Raw genomic sequence first — 16,141 nt, forward strand, 5'->3', positions numbered from 1 at the left:
TCCCCTCTCATCCTTCTAAACTCCAGTGTATACAAGCCCAGTGTATACAAGCCCAGTGTATACAAGCCCAGTGTATTCATCTCCTAGAATTGACTTTGTACCTGTGTCCATGCCAGGGAGCATAGCCTTTCTCAGGCCATTCTATGGGAAAGCTTAGCGTTGGTGAACACAACACAACACAACACAACACAACACAACACATCACAACACAACAGTTGAGTTGACCACCCGCGCCACCTGCTACTGGTAGCGCAGAACCGTTGCAGGCAAAGAGGGCTTATGATTGGCTCGTGGAGGGGGCATCAGCATGATCTGCTCTGATAGGCAATGCCATAAAGGATGGTGTTGGGTGCCCTTTCGCGAGTGGTGCCTGGTGATCGAGAACAGAAACACCCTGTGGTGTGCCCTTGCGAATGAGTATGGGATATTCGGGAATACGTGAGTGTACAGTATGTGCCTTATTTAGCAGTGTAATAAACTACTGAGTGAATCAAACTCTGTTGTCTGAATCCTGTGATTTATCGAACACAACAGCAGTCCATTGTCATTAAGGACCTGTCATTCTGTTCAAAGATTCATCATTATCATGCAAAGATGCTTTGATAGGAAAAGTCTGGGGTTTACTGATGTTTTAAAGAACTTATGACTGGGTTTTGTTTCAGCAATAAGCTAACCTTGGCTTGTAGACAGTCAGAACACAGGGGTTCAGAGATGAAAATAGGCAAAGTTCAACAAGTAGCTCAGCCCTTCCCACATTTCCTTCAATTCACAACTTGTTCCTTTGTGGCATTTTAATTCCTAATTGCATACAGCACCTGTAGTCAGGATTGGAACCCGGGCCCCTGGCGCTGTAAGGCAGCAACTCTACCGCTGTGCACTCTGAAACACAACCTGACTCTGTCTTTGTCCCAACTTAGCTACTGCCGAATCCTTCCTCTATGCCTTGTTCCCTACAGACAGACAATTCAAATGTACCTTTGGCAACAATTCACCCCTCATCCCCCCCTCCCCATGTCCTCTGTAAATTTAAGGTCATCAACATCTCGGAGGTTGGACTTTCACCATTCTGTTCACATATTATCCACTGATGAATGTTGGTTGCTTGTTGAACAATGCTTCCAATTTAAAATTGACATTCTCTTTAAATTCCCCAATGGCCAGGTCTCTAACTTGAGTAAAATCCTTTCCACTCTATAGCTATCCAGGTTATCTGTGCTCATCGGATTCCATCTTTTTCAACATACTCAGTCTAAATAGCTCAACCATATTCAATATCCCATCATCTGAAAAGCTGAAGTTCCCCCCATCCCACACCCAGCGATTCCCACAAAAGGCACTATTTGTCACCATCCTCTCCTCCTTTAAAGTTGCCCATAAACCTATATTTCCATGATGATTTTATATTATTAGAATGTCAGCTTCTGTTTGCTAACTCTCCTGTGAAGATTAATGGAATGTTTTATAATGTTAAAGGCATTCTTTAAGTAGGAGTTGCTGGGTGGAATGCATGGCCCATGTCACCCCAACCTCTTCCAAAATAGCTCGTGTAAAATGGGTTTGGGAAAATGGGTTTCAACTAAGTTTATAATGCATGCAATAGGTATCACTGAATAATTATCGCAATGGGATGCAGAGGAAATCAAAATGCCACAAAGCCAGTGTGCTTTACTGAGTCACGGTCTGTGTCTAGCAACAATGGTCTGAAATGGAGCTGTGCATCATGACAACAGGCCCTTTGGTCCAATTTGGTCAGCATGGACAAGTTGGCATTCTGGGCTAGCTCCATTTGCCTGTATTTGGCCCATATCCCACTAAAACGCTTCCTCGCCACATATGCATTTTGAAATGGAATGGACGCCATTGCAAAGGAACAACATCCCTCTCATTTGATGAACAACTTACTCATAGATGAATAAAGATGCATGCAGTAACAGATAGCTAGAATCAACAGGCACTAAACACTGCATAATGTACTAGAAAACAATCTGCCAGAGGAATTCAACAGGTCAGCAGTATCTGACCAGGGAAAGGAATTGTTGACAATTTAGCTCTGCAAGGCCCTGCATCAAGATTGAGAGGGGGGAGGAAGGTGACTACTCTAAAGAGAGGGGGAGAGGGGAGACAGGGACCAGTAGAAGATAGGTGGACCGAGGGTAGACACAAAAAGCTGGAATAACTCAGTATCTCTGGAGAGAAGGAATGGGTGATGTTTTGGGTCAAGACCCTTCTTCAGACTGGTTAAGGATGAGGGAAATTAGACATATAGACATTGAGGTTCACTTGCACCTCCTCCAACCTCATCTACTGTAGCCGTTGTTCAAGATGTGGACTCTTATACATCGGTGAGACCAAACTCAGACTGGGCAATTGTTTCATGGAACACCTTCGCTCAGCCCACCTGAAACTGCCTGATCTCCCGGTTGCTGGACACTTTAATGCTCCTTCCCATTCCCGCACTGACCTTTCTGTCCTCAGTCTCCTCCATTGTCAGAGTGAGGCTAAACACAATTGGAGGAACAGCATCTAATATTTCGCTTGGGCAGCTTGCAGCCCAGTGGTATGAATATTGATTTCTCTCACTTCAGGTAGCCCTCTTTCCCTCTCTCTCTGCCCCCCCCCCCACCCAAGTCGCTCCAGATTCTCATTTTCACCCTGCAAACAGCTTACAAGGGCCTGTTTCCTTTATCATCATCACTTTTTTGCATATCTTTCATTCATTGTTCTTTATCTCTCCATATCACTGTCTATATCTCTCATTTCCCTTATCCCTAACAAGTCTGAAGGAGGGTCTTGACCAAAAACGTCACCCATTCCAGCTCTCCAGAGATGCTGCCTGTCCCGCTGAGTTACTCCAGCTTTTTGTGTTTATCTTCGGTTTAAACCAGCATCTGCAGTTCCTTCTTACATATCGCTGGACCAGGGATGGGTGAGGAATGATAGGCAGATGGACCAAGCAGAGTCCTGACCTGAAATGATAACAATTCCTTTCCCTCCGCTTATATTGCCTGACCCACAGAGTTCCTCCAGCAGTTTGTTTTTTGTTCCAGATTCCAGCATCTACAGTCCCACGTACCTCCATAATGAAGGTAATAACATTAAAGAAAATTACTGAGACATATGATATCTGGTAGAAGAAATGTAAATTCTGGAAACACTGTGCAGGTCAGGCAGTGGGTGTAGACAGAAATAATGAATTGCAGATGCTGGTTTAAACCGAAGATAGACACAAAAAGCTGGAGTAACTCAGCGGATCAGGCAGCATCCATCGACCTGAACTGATAAGGATACAGAATGTTCGGACCTTAAGATAACTGTGTGGCATTAAATGCGTGCCTCTTTCTCGGAGGACTTGCACTCTATTTCCGCAGTTTCACACGCCCCAGCTCTTCGAGGTACGGCTAATCGGACATGAGAGGCAGTGCTGCTCTTTGTCAACTTGCCGCACAGGCGCTCCTGATAATTCTTTGTGCAGAACAGGAGCAGGAGGGGGTTGATGCAACTGTGGGAGTAGCTCAGACAGATGCTGATATGGTAGATGTAGAGAAAAAGCACGGTGGGTTGCCCGGCCGTTAAATTGAGTATCTGCATCACATGAAAAGGTGACCAACATACCAAAAAGACAGCTATCACCATGAGCACAGTTTTGGTCGCCCGCTTTGCCTGCACTGATTGCTTCCTACCCACTCGTCTCAGTGATTTAAAGACGTGATAGAGAGTCAGTGAGTAGAAGGTGATTATAATAATCAGAGGAATGATAAATCCCAATGTGGACTGATAAAGTGTATACCAGTACATGCCCTTTGCTCCAGAAGGCAAGTCCAGTGCACATATTTCAAAGTCCCCCATCCGAAGAGTCCTGGAATACAACATGACTGGGACTGTCAGTGACAGGCTGCCAAGCCATACGAGACCATTGACCAGCACGGTCCATGGCATGGTCCTCCTCTCTGTTGTGGGATGGACTATGGCAATATACCTGTTGAAGAACAAAATATCCACTCATTAGATGAATGTTCACCTGCTGAAATTACTACACCGCGCAACAAGTTTTAACACAGTAATATGTGGACACAAGGAACTGGAGATGCTGGTTTACAAACAAAACTACCCAAGGTGCTGGAATAACTCAGCAGGTCAGGCAGCATCTCGGGATAGGCAACGTTTCGGTCGGGATCTTGACCCGAAAAGTCGCCTATCCATGTTCTCCAGAGAAACTGCCTGACCTGCTGAGATGCTGCAGCACTTGGTGTCCTTTATAATACACCAATGTTGTATTAACCTGTTGAAACTGTGGCATTCATAATCACAGATATTATTTTCCTTAATTGGATTAATAAACTGATACTGATGCACAAGTGTGCTGGGATTAAGTACAGTAAAATGGTTCTTTGAGTAATGCGATATCAGGATGGCTGCAGCAACGTTGTGCTTGTGATGTATTGGGATTACTGTAGTGACATTGTGCAATGGTACTGGTGTGCCAAGATTGTCGAGATAATACGATGTGTTTGGCAACTGATTGATGATATTACTGCACTGACAGTGTGCTTATGGTACATCAGGATTAGCGCAGTAACTAATTAATTGGCAGGAATATGGAAGAGCAACTGTGCAGATGACTGATGGAGTTATTGCAATGACACACTGCAGTCATTGTGTTAGGATTAATGCAGTAATGCTGTTCCAACATAAAGAAGCAATGAATTAATTTTTGTATTGGTTAAGGCTCGGACCTCAACCTTTGATATTGTCCTGGCATTGCAGCACTGGAAAGTTCTTAGTCACCTTGTTAATATTGCAGAGCTAATTAAAGTTGACATTATTAAGCAGAAAGAAAGGAAAACAAAATGTGACAAAATCATTTTCAGCAAGACCTTGGATTTTAAATGTGGTGTAAGTGGTTCAAACTGTTGCTGAGTGTGTGACAGTGAGGAAGCTAATTGAACATACTGGTTCCAATTATGCAATTGTTGATGTGTTGCTGCCTTTATTTATATTGATATTAATCCAGCTCACACACATAAACCCAGTAGAAAATGGAGGTGGATTATTATTGATGTTATTGAAGGGGAGTAAATCTTGCAGAACTCTTCCCTTCTTTGTCTTATATTCTAAACTCTACCCTCCCAAATTTTACCTGAATACATTGAATCTGTTAATATGTACACATTCATCATTCTCCATTCTGAATATCCTCAATTTATGAGCATCTCCAGACTTGTGCAAAAATAATTCAAGAGACATAGTCATAAATGGCCAACCCTTTAGATGATGCTATCTCCCACTCGCACGGGAAATGTTCTTCCTGCACCTACTCATAGAACATGGAACACAGAACAGCACAGCAACAGGCCATTCGGCTCACAATGTCTGTGCTGAACATGTGCTCAACTAATCTCACCTTGGTTAGACTTGTTCAGTGTTTTAATAAAATATCCACACTTTTTCTCAAACTCAAGGGAATAAAGAACAAGTCACTTCAATGTTTCCTCATTATGCAAACATCTAATCTGATAAATTAATTTTACCAGAGATGCTGCCTGTTCCGCTGTTACTCCCACATTTTGTGTCTACCTTCAGTTTAAACCAGCATCTGCAGTTCCTTCCTACACAAATCAATTTTAGTTGTAGTTATCAAAATCTGAAAACTCATTTCTACAAGAAAGAAGCAGAGTATATACTGATTGTGCAACTTGCAGCTTCATCAACAACCTGTATAAATACATTAATCCATCTTATAGAAACATAGAAACATAGAAAATAGGTGCAGGAGGAAGCCATTTGGCCCTTCGAGCCAGCACCACCATTCATTGTGATCATGGCTGATCATCTGCAATCAATGACCTGTGCCTGCCTTCACCCCATATCCCTCGATTCCACTAGCCCCCAGAGCTCTATCTAACTCTCTTTTAAATTCATCCAGTGAATTGGCCTCCACTGCCTTCTGTGGCAGAGAATTCCACAAATGAATAAGTTTATTGGCCAAGTATGCAGATACAAGGAATGTGTCTTGGTGCTCCACTCACAAATGACAACACAAACATACAGTTAACAATTAAGAATAAAGCATAAACACATCAAAACAACAAGGATACAACATTACGGTCTAAACATGTGGGTGAAAATAAACCAGAGCAAAAAAGAGACTACAGACTTTGGTTATTGAGTAGAACTACCACTCGTGGGAAAAAAGCTGTTTTTATGTCTGGCTGTGGCTGCTTTGACAGTCCAGAGTCGCCTTCCAGAGGGAAGTGCTTCATAGAGTTTGTGGCCAGGGTGAGAGGGGTCAGAGATGATCTTGCCCGCTCGCTTCCTGGCCCTTGCAGTGTACAGTTCGTCAATGGGGGGAAGGTTGCAGCCAACAACCTTCTCAGCCGTGCGAACGATCCGTTGCAGCCTCCGGATGTCGTGCTTGGTGGCTGAGCCAAACCAGACCATGGTGGAGAAGGTGAGGACTGACTCTACGATAGTAGTATAGAACTGGACCATCATTGCCTGTGGCAGATTGTGTTTCCTCAGTTGCCGCAGGAAGTACATCCTCTGTTGGGCCTTTTTGACTGTGGAGTCGATGGTGGCCCCCCATTTAAGGTCCCTGGAGATGATGGTTCCAAGGAACTTAAATGACTCCACAGATGTGACTGTGGTGTTGTTGATGGTGAGTGGGGGGAGGGGAGGGGGATCTCTTCGAAAGTCTACAATTAGTTCCACTGTCTTGAGAGCATTGAGCTCCAGGTTGTTGCGATGGCACCAGGACGCCAGCTGTGTCACTTCCCATCTGTAGGCAGATTCCTCCCCATCCTGGATCAGTCCAATCAGGGTAGTGTCATCCGCAAACTTGAGGAGCTTGACAGAGGAGTCTGTGGAGGTGCAGTCGTTGGTGTAGAGAGAGTAAAGGAGAGGGGAGAGTACGCAGCCTTGCGGTGCTCCTATGCTGAGGGTCTGCGGGTCCGAGATGTGCTTTCCCAGCATCACTTGCTGCTTCCTGTCTGTCAGGAAGTTGATGATCCACTGACAGAGGGGTTCAGGCACAGTCAGCTGGGAGAGTTTGTAGTGTGTGGGAGAGTTTGTAGAGTTAATGGTGTTAAATGCAGAGCTAAAGTCCACAAACAGAATTCTGGTATAGGTCCCCTTGTGGTCTAGGTGCTGGAGGATGAAGTGCAGGCTTAGGTTGACTGTGTCGTCCACCGATCTATTGGCCCTGTATGCAAACTACAGGGGGTCCAGCAGGGGGTTTGAAATTCAACACTCTCTGGGTGAAAATGTTTCTTCTCACCTCAGTTTTAAATGGCCTCCCCTTTATTCTTAGACTATGGCCCCTGGTTCAGGACTCCCCTAACATTGGGAACATTTTTGCTGCATCGAGTTTGTCCAGTCCTTTTATAATTTTATACGTTTCCAGAAGATCCCCTCTCATCCTTCTAAACTCCAGTGAATGCAAGCCCAATCTTTCCAATCTTGCCTCATATGTCAGTCCCGCCATCCCAGGGGTTAACCTCGTGAACCTACGCTGCACTTCCTCAATAGCAAGGATGTCCTTCCTCAAATTAGGAGACTTGTATTAGGAGAATTGCAACTTCAGTTCTTTTGTTATGAAAACTGAATACCATTTCCTTTTCACTGAATGTATATGTAGAATAGAACCAAGGCCACACTCATGACTATTATAAAGGAAAATACATTTTTATCAATGGTTATTAATATATCAAAGAAAATAGCAATGCATGATTGTCCCTAATTAGCACATTCTTTTCCAAATCCAACAAAGCCTATGTCGTAGATTTCTCTCCAATAACATTGTGAGGCTCACTGGCCTACAGTTTCCAGGTTTGTTGCAACGTCACTTCTGAAACAGTAGAATGTCATTGGGTGTTCTCCAATACGTCAAGACCTTGCCTGTGGCGAGAGAGGATGCAAAGATATTTGTCAAGTGTCCTACGATCTCCGCTTTTGCCTCTCTCAATAACTTGGGACAGATCCCATCTGGCCCTGAGGATTTATCCAAATGCTCATCAAGAAATCCTTCTTAATTTCAAACGACCCTAGAAATCCCATTCTGATCTCACTATCCTCCATATCCTTCTCCTTGGTAAATACCAAAGCAAAGTATTTGTTTAGTACATTGCCTACATCCTCCAAGCATGTTAAAACACACACAAATACACACATACCTCACGTGCGTACACATGCACATGCACACATGCGCACACACATGCGCACACACATGCGCATACACACACACACACACACACACACACACACACACACACACACACACACACACACACACACACACACTTCATTTTCATGGCTAAGGGATAAATTTTGGCTTGGATTATTAGGCCACTTGCTCTTGGTGGCTATGAATTAGCAGCTTCCTGTGTGGATATGCCTCCGAGATCCCTGGGGCTAAACCCTGTTCACAAATGGCATTTTATTCCCTTGCCAAAACCAGTGACTTCAACCTAACTCTTCCACTTGTCAAATTTCTGCTCCTTAAAGTAGCAATAGACAATAGACAATAGACAATAGATGCAGGAGGAGGCTCTTCGGCCCTTCGAGCCAGCACTGGCATTCACCATGAACATGGCTGATCATCCACTATCAGTAGCCTGTTCCTGCCTTCTTCCCATATTCCTTGACTCCGCTATCATTAAGAGCTCTATCAAACTCTGTCTTGAAAGCATCCAGGGAATTGGCCTCCACTGCCTTCTGAGGCAGAGAGTTCCACAGCTTCACAACTCTCTGAGTGAAAAAGTATTTCCTCATCTCCGTTCTAAATGGCCTACCCCTTATTCTTAAACTGTGGTCCCTGGTTCGGGACTCCCCCAACATTCAGGAACATGTTTCCTGCCTCTAGCGTGTCCAATCCCTTAATAATCTTATATGTTTCAATAAGATCCCCTCTCATCCTTCTAAATTCCAGAGTATAAAAGCCCAGTCACTCCAGTCTTTCAACATACGACAGTCCCGCAATTCAGGGAATTAACCTCGTGAACCTACGCTGCACTCCCTCAATAGTAAGAATGTCCTTCCACAAATTTGGAGACCGAACCTGCACACAATACTCCAGGTGTGGTCTCACTCGGCCCCTGTAAAATTGCAGAAGGACCTCTTTGCTCCTATACTCAACTCCTCTTGTTATGAAGGCCAACATTCCATTGGCTTTCTTCACTGCCTGCTGTACCTGCATGCTTACTTTCAGTGACTGATGCACTAGGACACCCAGATCTCGTTGTACTTCCCCTTTTCCTAACTTGACACCATTCAAATAATAACCTGCCTTCCTATTCTTACCACCAAAGTGGATAACCTCCCATTTATCCACATTACACTGCATCTGCCATGCATCCGCCCACTCACACAACCTGTCCAAGTCACCCAGCATCCTCATAGCATCCTCCTCACAGCTCACACTGCCACCCAGTCATCTGTCGTCTGCAAATTTGCTAATGTTACTTTTAATCCCTTCATCTAAGTCATTAATGTATATTGTAAATAGCTGCGGTCCCAGCACCGAGCCTTGCGGTACCCCACTAGTCACTGCCTGCCATTCTGAAAGGGACCCATTTATCCCTACTCTTTGTTTCCTGTCGGCCAACCAATTTTCTATCCATGTCAGTACCCTACCTCCAATACCATGTGCTCTAATTTTGCCAACTAATCTCCTATGTGGGACCTTATCGAAGGCTTTCTGAAAGTCCAGGTACACTACATCCATTGGCTCTCCCTTGTCCATTTTCCTAGTGACATCCTCAAAAAAATCCAGAAGATTAATCAAGCATGATTTCCCCTTTGTAAATCTGTGCTGACTCAGAATGATCCTGTTACTGCTATACAAATGTTCCTCAATTTCTTCTTTTATAATTAACTCCAGCATCTTCTCCACCACGGATGTCAGGCGAACTGGTCTATAATTTCCTGTTTTCCCTCTCCATCCTTTCTTAAAAAGTTGGATAACATTAGCTACCCTCCAATCCACACGAACTGATCCTGAATCTATAGAACATTGGAAAATGATCACCAATGCGTCCACGATTTCTAGAGCCACTTCCTTAAGTACCCTGGGTACTTCCTTAAGTACCATCAGGCCCTGGGGATTTATCAACCTTCAGTCCCATCAGTCTACCCAACACCATTTCCTGCCTAATGTGAATTTCCTTCAGTTCCTCCATCACCCTAGGATCTCTGGCCACTAGAACATCTGGGAGATTGCTTGTATCTTCCTTAGTGAAGACAGATCCAAAGTACCTGTTCAACTCATCTGCTATTTCCTTGTTCCCCATAATAAATGCACCTGCTTCTGTCTTGAAGGGACCCACATTTGTCTTAACTATTTTTATCCTCTTCACGTACCTAAAGAAGCTTTTAGTATCTTCCTTTATATTCTTGGCTAGCTTACCCTCGTACCTCATCTTTTCTCCCCGTATTGCCTTTTTAGTTATCTTCTGTTGCTCTTTTAAAGAGTCCCAATCCTCTGGCTTCCCGCTCATCTTTGCTATGTTATACTTCTTTTATTTTTATACTCTCCTTGACTTCCCTTGTCAGCTACGGTTGCCTCTTACTCCCCTTAGAATCTTTCTTCCTCTTTGGAATTAACTGATCCTGCACCTTCTGTATTATTCCCAGAAATACCTGCCATTGTTGTTCCACCATCTTCCCTGCTAGGGTCTCTTTCCAGTCAACTCTAGCCAGCTCCTCCCTCATGCCTCCATTTGGAGGAGCTGGCCAAATAGTTCAACTGTGGTGCTGACACTTCCGATTTTCCCTTCTCTCTCTCAAATTGTAGATTAGAACTTATCATATTATGATTACTACCTCCAAATGGCTCTTTTACCTTGAGGTCCCTTATTAAATCCGGCTCATTACACAACACTAAATCCAGAATTGCCTTCTCCCTGGTAGGCTCCAGTACAAGCTGCTCTAAGAATCCATCTCAGAGGCACTCCACAAACTCCCTTTCTTGGGGTCCAGTACCAACCTGATTTTCCCAGTCTACCTGCATATTGAAATTTCCCATAACCACGTTAACCATAACCAATGATCCTTGGAATCTAACTTAACATGCTAGAACTGTCACTCAACATCATTATGTGTGCACTGTCATGCAATGCGTCCTAGTTACCCCTGCATTCCTTGTCACAGAGTCATACGGCGCAGAAACAGGCCCTTCAGCCCAACTTGACCACACTGGCCAACATGTCCCATCTGCACTAGTCCCATTTATGTTTGACCCATATCCTTCTAAACTTCTAAATTTGTCCTATCCATGCATTTGACCAATATCCCTCTGAACTTGTCCTAATTTGTCAGGAGGAAAGGTGCCCTTCAACACAAAAGTGGAGGAGAACCATGATCAGGAGGTGATAACCTCCCAGGGTATTCAGCGGACAATATGCACACATGCCACTGACAGAGAAGCTTTCTGGCTTGAGGCCAGAGGGTTCCGAGTGCCGGCTAACTGAGATCTGGCACTCCCTGTGGCTCATGCTCCAATCACAGAGCCATGTGTGGCCAGTCCTGCCTGTGGCAGAGAGGGCAATAGTGGCCCTCAGTCCCCTTCCATCTCATTCAGTCCAGGGAGCTCTGGCAGACATCAAGCAAGCCTCCTGCTGCACAACGTCCCAATTCATTATGGAAGCAGTCAGGCTCTGTACTCAAACTGAGTGGACATCATTTCCTTCACCTTGATAAATGGGTATTCAGGTTTATCAGCAAGCCACGCTGATCACCGCTGACTTTACATGGCACGGCCTCATCAGAAGTGGCAACTGTCTAACTGAACGACAGACAAAGTGACAGCACAATCACAAATGTGTCATTTATAGAAAACACCAGATTCATTCAGCTCGGTGACGTGGCAACTTGACCAATGTGGTTGGATTGCGGGTTGGACAATGACATAGGTGGGGGATCTGCTGCTTCTCTGTGCCACAGATGAGGGTTTAACCCTGACCACTTCCTGAGAACCATGCACCTGTACTTCTAGATTTCTCTATTCTACAACACTCTCCAGGGCTCTACCATGTACAGTATAAGTCCTGCTCTGGGCTGACATACTAAAGTGCACGAGTTCACACTTGTTAGCGTGGAATGCAAAAAAAAAAGATTGTGTATGAAGCTACACCCTTATCGATGATCTCCCCACTGTCATTATCTGTGGGACCGTTTCCAAATATGGCCAAAGTTTCACCTCCAGTGGAGGTGTATGTGACAATGCTACTGTGCTGCTGGTGGCTTTGATAATGTTCCACCTTCTCCCACAGGAGTGGATGAGGTTCATCACGCATTACTGAGCATGTTCCAGTGCGTTAGAACAATGTGAAAAGCTGCGAGTTTCTGTACACTGTGAAATATGCTGTAAGTGTGCAGACTAAATGCAGTGACAAAATGACTTTTTGGATGTGAGTTGTAATTGAGGTTGATGTTGCTGGGTGCATGTGTGAGAGGCGTGGGGCATTTTCTGGGATAGGGTATATACCCTTGCCTTCCCTGAACATGACCACACACACCTCAGCTTATTAAACTGTTCCCATTTCTACATCTAAAACCCAGGTTCTTGACCATGACGGTGAACTTGTTCACTACCTGCTGTTGGCAATGCCTTGTACTAGACTGGGACTGGCCTGAATTCAGGGGCTCTAAGAACTCTGGTTCTCCTCTCCTTCTCTTCCACTGTGACATCCGGACCCTGTCGAGGTTAGGTAAAGGGGAAGTGCAACGAGACCTAGGTGTCCTTATACATCAGTCACTGAAAGTAAGCATGCAGGTACAGTAGGCAGTGAAGAAAGTTAATGGCATGTTATAGACAATAGACAATAGGTGCAGGAGTAGGCCATTCGGCCCTTCGAGCCAGCACTACCATTCAATGTGATCATGGCTGATCATTCTCAATCAGTACTCCCCATACTCCCTGACTCCGCTATCCTTAAGAGCTCTATCTATTTCTCTCTTGAAATTATTCAGAGAACTGGCCTCCACTGCCTTCTGAGGCAGAGAATTCCACAGATTTACAACTCTGACTGAAAAAGTTTTTCCTCATCTCCGTTCTAAATGGCCTAACCCTTATTCTTAAACTGTGTTGGCCTTCATAACGAGAGGATTGTGTACAGGAGCAAAGAGGTCCTTCTGCAGTTGTATAGGACCCTGGTGAGACCACATCTGGAGTATTGTGTGCAGTTTTGGTCTCCTAATTTGAGGAAGGACATCCTTCATATTGAGGCAGTGCAGCGTAGGTTCACGAGGTTTATCCCTGGGATGGAGGGACTGTCATATGAGGAAAGATTGGAAAGACTGGGCTTGTATTCACATGATGAGAGGAGACGTATAAAATTATAAAAGGACTAGACAAGCTAGATGCAGGAAAAATGTTCCCAATGTTGTGGGAGTCCAGAACCAGGAGACATAGTCTAAAAATAAAGGGGAGGCCATTTAAAACTGAGGTGAGAAAAAACTTATTTACATAGAGTTGTGAATTTGTGGAAGAGAGTTAAAAGAGAGTTAGATAGAGCTCTAGTGGCTAGTGGAATCAAGGGATATGGGGAGAAGGCAGGCACAGGTTACTGATTGTGGGTGATCAGCCATGATCACAATGAATGGCGGTGCTGGTTCAAAGGGCCGAATGGCCTCCTGCATCTAGTTGCTATGTTTCTATGTTTCTATGAGAGAGGAATGCCTGTCGTTGTGCACACACTGTTCTGAGCTTCCTAAACCTTTGGAGTGACATCCATGACTCCATGACTTTCAGCAGGGTGAGACTACCTCCACTGTGCCATGTGGGCGGTGCCAGCAGGGCGAGACTACCTCCACTGTGGGCAGTGCCAGCAGGGCGAGACTACCTCCACTGTGGGCAGTGCCAGCAGGGTGAGACTACCTCCACTGTGGGAGGTGCTGGGGTTAACTCGTTCGGCATCACTGAGCATTGCCCCTGATGCTAGCATCTCCACCCCACACTGGCGTGCTCAGCAGTGAGTTGGCACTGAATGGGTACTGCTGTAAGTCAGAGCTGGGGTTGGCTTTGGGTTCCACACACCTGACTAGAAGCACGTCAAAGCCCATTATAATGTGACGTTTATATTACATCTCAATGCCACCCAATCACCTCACATCTCATTGTCACCCAACAAGAACAAGGCAAAGAAATATTGAAAACATCTCATTATAGATACAGGCAGAAACCCTGCTGGCAGCTCAATTAGAAAAAAACAAACTGATTCCCGGAGACGGGCCGCTATCTCCTGGTGTCTGGCTGTGCAACAAGTTGCTGGTTCTCCGCCAAGTTCATCTCAAACAAAAAGCAGAAAACAGATCCGAGGGTGGGGAGAGGATTGGGGGGGGGGAGTGGAGTGGGAGTGGGGGGGGGAGTGGGGGTGGGGGTGAGGGGGGGGAGTGGAGGGGGGGTGGGGATAGGGGGGTGGAGTGGGGGTGGGGGGGAGTGGAGTGGGGGGAGGGGGGAGTGGAGTGGGGGTGGGGGTGGGGGGGGTGGGGGTGGGGGGGGAGTGGAGTGGGAGTGGGGGTGAGGGTGAGGGGGGAGTGGAGGGGGGGATGGGGGGGAGTGGAGTGGGGGTGGGGAATGGGGTGGGGGTGAGGGGGGAGTGGAGTTGGGGTGGGGGGGGGGGCTCAGCCTAATGCTGTCACTAACAAAATCTGACTTGGATGCTCTGGGGATTGATGAGAACCATGAATGGTCTGTGATTATATCTACTTGTTGGTCTCTTAACAAAACAAAAAGGGACACTGTTCTTTCCTTCAATAAGACTTCACACAAGACAATCCTTGAATGAATCTACGGGTTAGGGTAAGAGTGGGTTTTGAGAAGGGAGAGGGATGTGGTCACAGTAGGAGATGTGGTCTTACCTGTCCAGACAGAGGACGGTGATAATGCCCACTGTGGTAAACTGGTTACTGACATCTATCACGGTCACCGCCTTGCACATGAACTGTCCGAAGACCCAGTGCCTGTCCCTGACCAGCTGGTGGATTGTGAAGGGCATCCCCAGCAGGAACAGCAGGTCGGCGATGGCCAAGCTCAGCACGTAGATGTCGGACACCCCCTTGGTCTTGCAGGTCAGCAGGGCGTGGATGATCAAGCTGTTGGCCCCCACCCCAACGATGCACAGGATTCCGTACACCGAGGGCAGGATGTGCATTAACACAGCGTCGTCCACAAACGGCTCCGTGGACATATCCCACATGCCGAAGTTATCGGCAGCGTTCAGACGCCGATCTCCTAAACCGGTTTGGTTCCATCTATTCATGGCCACTGGTTGTAGTCGTGCTTGCAGCCCGGTACAAGAGCGAAAGATGTTGCTTTATCAATGCCCAAGGCAGTGCCTCACACACTTACTCGATTGCCTTTATTCGTCCCTATTCGTTTCCCTGTCGCATTCAACAGTTTAAAACAATGCATCCGAACTCCAGCTGCCCATGAAGTCTTGCTCACTGAAGACGTGAGTGAAAATGAGTTTCTGAGATCAGTGCCCGGCTGTTTTATATTCTCCTGTGTACACCAGCCCCTTCTGATCGACTCACAGGCTGCAGAAGTGAAGTGAAGTGAAGTGCATGTCGTGTTTTGCTCCCCTGGTCAGGTATTTGAAACTGAATGCTGGGCTCATTGCGGTATTAATAAAGTGAGCCCTTCATAACCTCGACAGAGCGAGTGGTTGGAAGGATAGCGAGCGAGCGAGCGAGCTGCTGAAATGTAGTCGCGGCTGTCAGTGACTTGCAGGGAATTATTTTCTGCGTTACTTTATTGGAGAGGATTCTAACAAACAGGGAAATGAGAACAACAATGTTGCAAGTGATTTATCGCCATAACATTTTTTCCACGGCAATGCCCTTGACTTAATCCTTTGTTTGTGCATAAACCAGAACAAAATATTTGAAGATGCCACTTAATCCGACAGAAAATAAAGCTTGTTCCGCTTGTTGCATCTCCGACATCACCAGTGCTTTGTAATCAAAGTGTGTTTTAAATCATTAGAGGCAAAGTGGTGAGCAACTCACACACAGCATGATCGAAAGAAATCCTATATTTATTGAATTAGTTTTGGCAAAAACCCACAGATGCTGGAAATCCGAAATAAAAGCCGAAAATGGTGGGAAACACTCATCAGGCGAAGCAGCATCTGTGCAGAAAGAAGCA

General features: G+C 45.6%; 1 protein-coding gene across 1 annotated transcript; it reads right to left on the reverse strand.

Moving 5' to 3' along the window:
• Positions 1–3,199: 3,199 nt before the first annotated feature.
• Positions 3,200–15,254, reverse strand: LOC144599788 (melanin-concentrating hormone receptor 1-like). Its single transcript, XM_078411024.1, has 2 exons — positions 14,854–15,254; positions 3,200–3,976 (listed from the first exon to the last, which is right to left on the reverse strand). Exons 1-2 carry the CDS (start codon positions 15,252–15,254, stop codon positions 3,322–3,324), a joined length of 1,056 nt encoding a protein of 351 aa, XP_078267150.1. The 3' UTR covers positions 3,200–3,321.
• Between the last annotated feature and the right edge of the window lie 887 nt (positions 15,255–16,141).

This window comes from Rhinoraja longicauda, chromosome 14, assembly GCF_053455715.1.
Source record: "Rhinoraja longicauda isolate Sanriku21f chromosome 14, sRhiLon1.1, whole genome shotgun sequence".
Lineage (NCBI taxonomy): Eukaryota > Metazoa > Chordata > Chondrichthyes > Rajiformes > Arhynchobatidae > Rhinoraja > Rhinoraja longicauda.

Bases quoted from the DNA above. Each gene is read 5' to 3' on its own strand.
- LOC144599788 (XM_078411024.1), bottom strand. From the start codon at position 15,254: ATGAATAGATGGAACCAAACCGGTTTAGGAGATCGGCGTCTGAACGCT. The intron at 3,977-14,853 runs GTAAGACCACAT...GTTCTTCAACAG, and splicing joins ACCGTCCTCTGTCTGGACAG to GTATATTGCCATAGTCCATC.